This window comes from Falco cherrug, chromosome 3 (assembly GCF_023634085.1).
Source record: "Falco cherrug isolate bFalChe1 chromosome 3, bFalChe1.pri, whole genome shotgun sequence".
In the NCBI taxonomy this organism is placed as follows: Eukaryota; Metazoa; Chordata; class Aves; order Falconiformes; family Falconidae; genus Falco; species Falco cherrug.
The window spans coordinates 104,822,337-104,831,837 of NC_073699.1; the positions used below are offsets into that span (position 1 = coordinate 104,822,337).

The 9,501-nt window shown below is 62.4% G+C and overlaps 1 protein-coding gene and 1 long non-coding RNA gene across 2 annotated transcripts; both read right to left on the reverse strand.

The window, feature by feature from the left end:
* Nucleotides 1–1,478: 1,478 nt before the first annotated feature.
* Nucleotides 1,479–4,674, reverse strand: LOC102060076 (sushi, nidogen and EGF-like domain-containing protein 1). Its single transcript, XM_055704864.1, has 4 exons — nt 4,474–4,674; nt 3,329–3,616; nt 3,089–3,226; nt 1,479–1,721 (listed from the first exon to the last, which is right to left on the reverse strand). Exons 1-4 carry the CDS (start codon nt 4,672–4,674, stop codon nt 1,479–1,481), a joined length of 870 nt encoding a protein of 289 aa, XP_055560839.1.
* Nucleotides 4,675–8,796: 4,122 nt separating this feature from the next.
* Nucleotides 8,797–9,500, reverse strand: LOC129735582 (uncharacterized). Its single transcript, XR_008731343.1, has 2 exons — nt 9,361–9,500; nt 8,797–8,949 (listed from the first exon to the last, which is right to left on the reverse strand). It is a non-coding gene; the product is annotated as an uncharacterized LOC129735582 (long non-coding RNA).
* Between the last annotated feature and the right edge of the window lies 1 nt (nt 9,501).

Consider the following 9,501-nt stretch of genomic DNA (forward strand, 5'->3'; position numbering starts at 1 on the left):
CATGCCTAGGTGGGGGCGGGGCTACGGGGAGGGGGGAGGTGCCACAGGTGCCAGGAGCCGCACCCAGCCCCCCACCCCCGCTCCTTACCCTGCCTGGTCCCTGGGGTGCTCCGTGGGGGGTGGGGTCCCCTCCCGGACCCTGTGACCCCCCCAGACCTGTGACCCCCCCCCGACCTGTGACCCTCCCCTCTATGGACCTTGTGACCCCCCCAGACCTGTAACACACACACCCCCCCCCCCCGGACCCTGTGCCCCCCCCGCCTGGATACCAGCCCCCCCCCCAATTTACCTGTGCCCCTCCCCCCCCCCCACACCTGGATTCCTCCCCTCCCCCCCATCCCGGACCTGACCCCCCCTCCTCTGCACCTGTGCACCTGTGACCACACACACACCCCCCCCCCCGCGGACCCTGTGCTCCCCCCAGGTCCTGTGTGCTCCCCCCTCCCCCCCCCCCGCCTGGATGCCTGCCCCTCCCTCCTCTGAACCTGTGCCCCTCCCCCCCCCCGGGTGCTCAATGGGGGCTGTGTCCTACCCCCCCCCCCCCTCCCCGACGCCTGGATCCCGCCCCCCTCGGATGGGGGATGGGTTCAATGGAGCCTTGTTCTCCTCCGCGCGCCAGCCCCCCCACCTCGAGCCCCTCCCCCCCCCCCATGCCTGGGCCCCCCGTTTGACCTTGACCCCGCTTGACCCCAGCTGCCACCCCACAAGGGGCCCATTGAGGCTTGTCCGGGGTGTGTGTGTGTGTGTGTGGGGGGGGGGTGGGGCACACGGATTGCTGGGACCCCTCTGGGTGGGGGGAGGGGTGACACATTCCTGAGCGGGTGCGGGGGGGGGCGGGCTGGGGAGGGGACGCGACGGACGGACAGACAGGGACAGGACGACCGGGGATGACAGCTGGCTGTTGGCTCTGCCCCGCCCCTCCCTGCCCACCCCCCCCCACCCCCCACCCCCGGCATCTGGGTGCCCCTCCCTCCCCAGGCATCTGCGTGTCCCTCCCCCCCCATAGGGGACCTGGGTGTTCCTGGGGGGGTCACTGGGTGTCACCAGCTGTCGGTGTCCCCCATGTCACTGGGTGTCCCGGTGTGCACGCAGTTGGGGGGAGGGAAAGGGTGGGGGTGGCCCCCCCCCCCCCCATCACTTCTCCACCCGTTGGCACCAGGCCTGGGTGGCATCAGAGCCAGGCGGTGTCACCCCACGCTGACAACCGTTGCCCCCCCCCCAGCTTTGCCACCCATGTCCCCCCCTCTTCAGGGCTGCAGGGAGGGATGGGGACACACGTGACACAGGTGACACACGTGTTGCTGCCCATCTGCAGTGCTTGGCGAGGCTTTAATGGTGCTTCCAGGGTGGGTGGGGGAGGGGCATTAGGGGGCCCAGCTGTCCCCAACCGCCACATCTCCCCCCCACCCCCCACCCCGGGCCCCCAAACCCGTGGGGGAATGCCAGTGTTCCCTCCCCCACCCCCCAAGAGGTCCCCATCATGACCCGCAGATATACACCCTCTCCTCGGTGGTCTGGCGCAGGGTGGGGGATGGTGAGGGCGAGGGGGTGGGGGTCTCGGGGGGGTCAGGGGGGCCCTCGGTGGCAGTGAACACGTCCACGCGGAATATCCAGCGCCCCGGGACCCCCACGTTGCTCCGGTGCCCCACGCGCAGGACAGCGGGCGAGCGTGACCCCGGGATGTTGTAGTAGTGCAGGTCGTCCCCGCTGTTGAACCCAGCCTGGGGGGGAGAGAGGGGGGGAGGGTCCACCCGGGGGGCGACAGGAGCTACTGGGGGCTGGAGAAGCATGGTTCTGCCCCAAATCCCCCCAGTTCTGCCCCAGTTCTCTTAATTCCACCCCAAATCCCCTTAATTCTGCCCAAAATCCCCATAATTCCACCCCAAATCCCTTAATTTCACCCCAAATCCCCTTAATTCTGCCCCAAATCCCCATAATTCTGCCCCAAATCCCCTTAATTCCACCCCAAATCCCCTTAATTCCCACACTAAATCCACTTAATTCTGACCAAATCCCTTAATTCCACCCCAAATCCCTTAATTCCATGCCAAATCCCTTAATTCTGCCACAAATCCCCTTAATTTCATCCCCAAACCCCCTTATTTCCACCTCAAATCCCCTTAAATCTGCCCAAATTCTTGTAATTCTGCCACAAATTCCCTTAATTCCAGCACAAATCCTCTAAATTCCACCCCAAATCCCTTAATTCTGCCCAAATACCTTAATTCCACCCCAAATCCCCACAATTCTGCCCAAATTCTCTTAATTCTGCCCCAAATCCCCTAAATTTCAACACAAATCCCTTAATTCTGCCCCAAATCCCCATAATTCTGCCCCAAATCCCCTTAATTTCACCCCAAATCTCCTTAATTCTGCCCAAATGCCCTTAATTCCCCCCAAATCCATGAATCCCCCCCCCCCCAAATCCCCCCAATTCCCCCCCAAATCCCCCCCAGTTCTCTCCAATTCCCCCAGTTCCCCCTCAAATCTCCTGAACTCCTCCTACCCAGGTGGGTGGCCCCGGTCCAGTGGTGGGGACCCCAGTGTCCCCAGCACTCCCAGTGCCCACCAGTGCCCCCAGCGCCCCCAATATCCCCAATGTTCCCAGTTCCCCCAGTGTCCCCAAAGACCCCAGTACCCCCAGTATCCCCAGTGCCCACCTGTGCGCCCAGTGCCCCCAACACCCCCAATATCCCCAGAATCCCCAGCACCCACCTGTGCCCCCAGCACTCCCAGTGCCCACCTGTCCAGGTGTGCCCCCCAGCGCCCCCGGTATGCCCAGCACCCCCAGTGCCCACCAGTGCCCTCAGTGCCCCAATATCGCCAGTGTTCCCAGTTCCCCCAGTGTCCCCAGCACCCCCAGTGTCCCCAGTATCCCCAGCACCCCCAGTATCCCCAGCACCCCCAGTGTCCCCAGTGCCCCCAGCACCCCCAGTGCCCCCAGTTCCCCCAGCACCCCCAGCGCACACCTGTTCCGGCATGCCCCCAGTGTCCTCAGTGCCCCCAGTATCCCCAGTGCCCTCAGCGCCCACCTGTGCCCCCAGCGCCCTCAGCCCCCCTCAGCCCCCCCAGTGCCCCCAGTGCCCACCTGTGCTGGCGTGCCCCCCAGGCCACTGTAGGCGTTGCCGTCGTTGGCCAGTCCCGTGGTCCACTGGAGGTCCCCGTAGTTCAGCATGACGAAGGATGTGGCCCCATCAGTGGCCAACACAGCCTGGAAGGTGTTCACCTGGGGAGTGGGTGGGGGAGGGGAAGGAGGAACGTCACCACGGTGTCACTGTGTCACCGTGACCCATTGCTGTGGTCCTCCAGCTGGTCCTCCTCCTCCTACCTTCTTGGAGGCAGCTCCGAAGAAGGAGACACGGTACCAGGTGGCCACGAAAGCCCAGGTGGGCTTGGGGGTGGGGTCAGAGGAGGTCACGGCTGGGGTGAGGTCACGAGTCAAGCGGGCCAGCAGCTCTGGCTCCTGGCTTTGCCGGTAGAAGACATCTCCTCCCAGTCTGGTGTCCACGTCGGCCCAATATGGAGCCACAAAGGGGCGGTGGCCTGGTAGCGGGAAGGGCTCCGGAGTGAATTCTGGGACTCCGGTCCCGAAGGACACGACTCCGTTGTTGTTCACCTGGAGGAAGGAACCACCCCCGTCATGGTGACCCACCCGTGGTGCATGGCCACCACCTGGGGTGGCCTTCATCCAGGGTGGCACCAACCGTGATGGCCTCCAACCAGGGATGTGTCTTCAACCATGGTGAGCATAGTCATGGCATCGCCAACCATGGTGACCTCAACCATGCTGACCCCCAACTGTGGTGGCCCCAAACCCATGGTGGCCCCAAACCCATGGAGGACCCAAACCCATGGAGGACCCAAACCCATGGTGCCCCCCAGCCAGTGTCCCTCCACCTATAATGGCCCCAAACCCATGGTGTCCCCAAACCTGTGGTCACCCCCAGCCAGGGTACCTCCACCTATAGGGGTTCCAACACACGGTGGTCCCAAACCCGTCGTGGCCCCAACCCCATGGTGGCCCCATAACTGTGGTGGCCCCAAACCCATGGTGGCCCCAAACCCATGGTGGCCCCCAACCATGGTACCTCAACCTATAGTGGCTCCAACACATGGTGGCTCCAACCCCATAGTAGCCCCAACCCCATGGTGGCCCCCAACCTGTGGTGGCCCCAAACTCATGGTGACCCCAAACCCGTGGTGGCACCTAACCCATGGTGGCCCCAAACCTGTGGTGGCACCAAACCTGTGGTGGCCCCAACCCGTGGTGGCCCCAACCCCACTGTGCTCCCCAACCATGGTACTTCCAACACATTGTGTCTGCAACTACAGTGGCCCAAACTCATGGTGTCCCCAACCCATGACATCCCCAACTCAGGTTCCCCCCCCATGGTGTCCACACCCCATAGCACCCCGAGGACCCCCACCCACATCATCCCCTCCCCCCCGCCCGCCATGGGGCCCAGCACCCACATAGAGCGAGCGGTGGGAGCGTCCGTAGAAGGAGAAGGGCTGCCAGAGCTGGATCTCAGGGCTCATCCCATCGTCTTCCCGGGGGGTGGCCTCGTCCCCAACCGCCGGCCCGAAGGGGTAGAGCAGCCCACCTAGGGGTGGCCACCAAGGAGCCATGGCGGGGGGGTTGGGACCCCCACGTGGAGGGTCTGGGACCCACATGGTGGCCTAGAACCTCCCCCATGACACTGGTGGACCTTCCAGTATGGATCTGGGGGACCTTCCAGTATGGACCTGAGGAACCTTCCAGTATGGTGGTCCTGGGGGGAACCTTCCAGTATGGACCTCTAGGGACCTTCCAGTATGGATCTGGGGGACCTTCCAGTATGGACCCCTGCGGACCTTCCAGTATGGTGGTCCTGGGGGGGACCTTCCAGTATGGAACTGGGGGACCTTCCAGTATGGACCTTGGGTACCTGCCAGTATGGACCTTGCAGGGGACCTTCCAGTATGGTGGACCTGGGGGACCTTCCAGTATGGAACTGGGGGGATCTTCTAGTATGGTGGTCCTGGGTGTGACCTTCCAGTATGGATCTGGGGGACCTTCCAGTATGGACCTTGGGGGTACCTTCCAGTATGGTGGCCCTGGGGGTGACCTTCCAGTATAAAGCTGGGGGGACCTTCCACTATGGGCTTAGGACCCCCAGTGTCACCCTGGGATCTCCCAGTAGGGGCCTAGGACGCAGCAGTAGGGGCCTGGGACTCCAGTATCACCCCAGAACCTCCCAGTATGGGTGCAGGACCTTCCAGTAGGGACCTGGGATCTCCCAGCATGTGCCAGGGATATCCTGGGGTGGGACAGGGACCTCCCAGTGTCACCTCAGAACCTCCGAGTATGGGCCCAGGACCCACCAGTAGGGGACTGGGACTCCAGTATCATCCCAGAACCTCCCAGTATGGGCCTAGGACACACCAGTAGGGGCCTGAGACCTCCCAGTGTCACCTCAGAACCTCCCAGTATGGGTGCAGGACCCCCAGTAGGGGCCTGGGACCTCCCAGTGTCACCTCAGAACCTCCCAGTATGGGCCTAGGACCTCCCAGTAGGGGCCTGGGATCTCCTAGTATGTGCCAGGGATATCCTGGGATGGGACTGGGACCTCCCAGTGTCACCTCAGAATCTCCCAGTATGGGCTTAGAACCCCCCAGTATGGGCCTAGGACCTCCCATTATGGGCCTGGGACTCCAGTTATCACCTCAGAACCTCCTAGTATGGGTGCAGGACCCCCAGTAGTGGCCCGGGACCTCCCAGTGTCACCTCAGAACCTCCCAGTATGGGCATAGGACCTCCCAGTAGGGGCCTGGGATCTCCCAGTATCACCCCAGAACCTCCCAGTATGGGCCTAGGACCTCCCAGTAGGGGCCTGGGACCTCCCAGTGTCACCCCAGAACCTCCCAGTATGGGCCTAGGACGCGCCAGTAGGGGCCTGGGACTCCAGTATCACCCAGAGCCTTCCAGTATGGGTGCAGGACCTCCCAGTAGGGGCCTGGGATCTCCCAGTATGTGCCAGGGATATCCTGGGGTGGGACTGGGACCTCCCAGTGTCACCTGAGAACCTCCGAGTATGGGCCTAGGACCTCCCAGTAGGGCCTGGGACCTCCCAGTAGGGACATGGGACTCCAGTTATCACCTCAGAACCTCCCAGTATGGGCCTAGAACCTCCCAGTAGGGACATGGGACTCCAGTTATCACCTCAGAACCTCCCAGTATGGGCCTAGAACCTCCCAGTAGGGGCTTGGGACTCCAGTTATCACCTCAGAACCTCCCAGTATGGGTGTAGGACCCCCAGTAGGGGCCTGGGATCTCCCATTGTCACCTCAGAACCTCCCAGTATGGGCCTAGGACCCCCCTAAACCAAGTCTGAGCCCCTTCTTCCTCCACGCCCCACCCCCCGCCCCCCAGCTGCCCCCCGTGATGGCCCTCATGGGGCTGAGGGGTGCGCTGGGTGACGAGGAGACAGGTGACACCCATGGGTGCCTTCCCCATGTCCCCACTCACACGAGTGTCCCCATAGTGTCCCCAAGTCACCCAGGGGTCCCATGGGTGCACCTCCCCCCCTCACCATGACCCCATGGATCCCTGAGTCACCCGAGGATCTTATGGGTGTCCCCCATGTCCCCAGGGGCCCCCGCTCACCTGTGTGGCCCAGGAGGAGGAGGAGAAGGAGGAGGATGGGGAGAGCCTTCATCTGCCCAGGCCTGGGGGAGCGAGGGGGGGAGGGGTGCTTCATTCATCCAGCCATCCTTCACCCACCCATCCTTCACCCATCCTTCTGTCCTTCACCCATCCTTCCATCCTTCACCTATCCATCTGTCCTGCACCCACCCATCCTTCACCCATCCTTCTGTCCTTCACCCACCCATTCTTCACCCATCCTTCCATCCTTCACCCATCCTTCCATCTTTCACCCACCCACCCATCCTTCACCCATCCATTTGTGCCTCCACCCCTCCATGTCCCCATACACGGGTCTCCTCTGCGTCCCTGTCCCCTCCAGACATCCCATGCCCATTCCTGTCCCCACGGGTGCCGCTGTCCCCATGCCCACCCCTCCCTATGGGTGTCTCTCGTTGTGTCCCCTGCGTGTCCCCTCTCCCTGTGCATGTCCCTGTGCGTCCCTTGCATGTCCCTGTCCAAATGTCCCCATGCCCCTCCATGTCCCCATGCCCACCATGTCCCTCAATGTCCCCCATACCCATGTGTCCAGGTGTTCCCCATATCCCCCAATATCTTCCATGCCCCCCATGTCCCATGTCCCCACCCCTCAGTGCCCCCCATGTCCTACCACGTCCCCACGTCCCCAGCTCCTTGTCATGTCCCCACCCCTCAATGTCCCCATGTCCTACCACACCCCCATGTCCCCAGCTCCTTCTCATGTCCCCCCATATCCACATGTCCCTCCACATAGCTCCATGCCCCCATGTCCCCCCTCCTGTCCCCAGTGTCCCCCCTCACCAGGGTCCCATGGTGCCGGTCAGTGTCTGGGATGTGGCCAGAGCCGTTTTATCCCCAGGGAGGGGACAGGCCTGGGGGGGTGGGGGAGTGGGGGGGTGACCCCTCCTCCCCAGGTGGCACCTCCCCAGGCCTCGGGCGCTTCCTCCTCTGTCCACGGGGGGACTGGAATGGACCATGGGCTCTTGTAGGGGGACACTGAGGGGTACTTGGACATGCCGGGGGGGACCATGGGATGTATTGGGACAAACTGGGAGGGATTTGGAACACTTGGGGGGATACTGGGGGAGGACTGGAATGCACTGGGAGGGATTTGGGACACTGGGGGGGGCATATTGGGGGAGACTGGAGAGACTGTGAACTGAAATGCACTGGGATGGACTGCGGACACTGGAGGAGGAGGGCATACTGGGGGAGACTGGAGAGACCCTGGAGTGAACTGGAATGCACTGGGATGGACTGTGAACACTGAGGGAGGAGGGCATACTGGGGGAGACTGGAATGCAGTGGGATGGACTGCGGACACTGGGGGAGGAGGGCATACTGGGTGAGACTGGAATGCACTGGGAGAGACTGCGGACACTGGGGGGGGGCATACTGGGGGAGACTGGAGAGACCTTGGAGTGAACTGGAATGCACTGGGAGGGACAGGGGACACTGCAGGGCAGACTAGGGGAGGACTGGAATGCACTGGGAGGGAGTGGGGACAGTGGGGGGGGGCATACTGGGGGAAACTGGTGAGACCATGGAATGAACTGGGGGACACATTTGGGGGGAGTGGGACATACTGGGGGGAGTGGGGACATGGGGACATATGGGGGAAGACATGGAGGGGGCTGGGATGCACTGGAGGGGGCATATGGAGGGGACTGGGATAAACTGGAGGAGACTGGAATTTTTTTTTTTTGAGGGGGGGAAGTGGGGTGTACTGGGAAGGACTGGGAACCCAGGTTTCCAGGAACGCCACCCTCCCCCCCCCTCCTCAGAGGAGCCCCCCTCACCCCCGGGATCCTCCTCCGCTCCAGCCCCCCCCCCCGCCCCTGGCACCAAGACATCCGGGTGCCCCCCCTCCACTCCACACACACACACCCCCAGGGGGACCCAGGTGTGGATGGGCAGAGCCGTGACAGGAAATATTGACTGAAACGGGTCAGGGGGGGGACAAAAAACCACCCGCCTGCGGCAGGGCAGGGCTGGCAGGGGACAAAGGAGTCCGGCAAAAACCCCTCCCCCACCCCCACCCCACCCCCACGCCCCCAGGCATCCGGGACCCCCCCACCCTCACGCCTCCACGACACCTTTCCTTGGTGCCAACGATTTTATTGCAAAATAAACCCCGTGGTGGCTTCTTTATTTTTTTTGTAATTTTTTTTTGGGGGGGAAACCCCTCAAATTTTGGGAAAAAAACCCCAAATCTCCCTTTTTTTCCAGCTGTTTCCTTCATTTTCCCTGTGATGATCTCCAGATCATCCCATTTTTCTGCATCACTGGGTGGAAAAAGGGGAAAGTGAAGGTTAATCCCCCCCTTTTCCCAGCTTCCCCCTCCCCCCCTCCCCTTTTTTTGGGCAAGTGATGAAAATGAGGAGCTCTTGGGGATGAAGGTGGCACCTAGGGGGCTTGTCTGGTGTGAAACGGGGGGAAAAAAGGGGGATTTGGGTTCATCGGATGGGATGGGGTGATGGGTGAAGGTCTGCTGATGGGGGTGAAGGACACCCCTTGGATGAAATTACTGGGGGGGGGAAAGGGGAGGAAATTTTGGGTCATACCAAGGGATGGCACCAACTGATGGAGGATTCTTCATGGTGGTGGTACCAAGGACCACGGGGGATACAACCAAGACGGAGGGAGGAGATGAAAGATGCCAGCTATCCCCCCAACGAAGACCTGGTGACACTCACGTTGGTGAAGTCGGGTGCTCTCCAAGCCTTGGCCACTGCCACCACGTCCCTCAGCAACTTCCCGTCGGGTCCTCGGAGGTCGTTGGCTGCGTCCCTGTCGTAGTCACCGCAGAGGCCACAAAGGCGTTTGCTCAGGTCCTG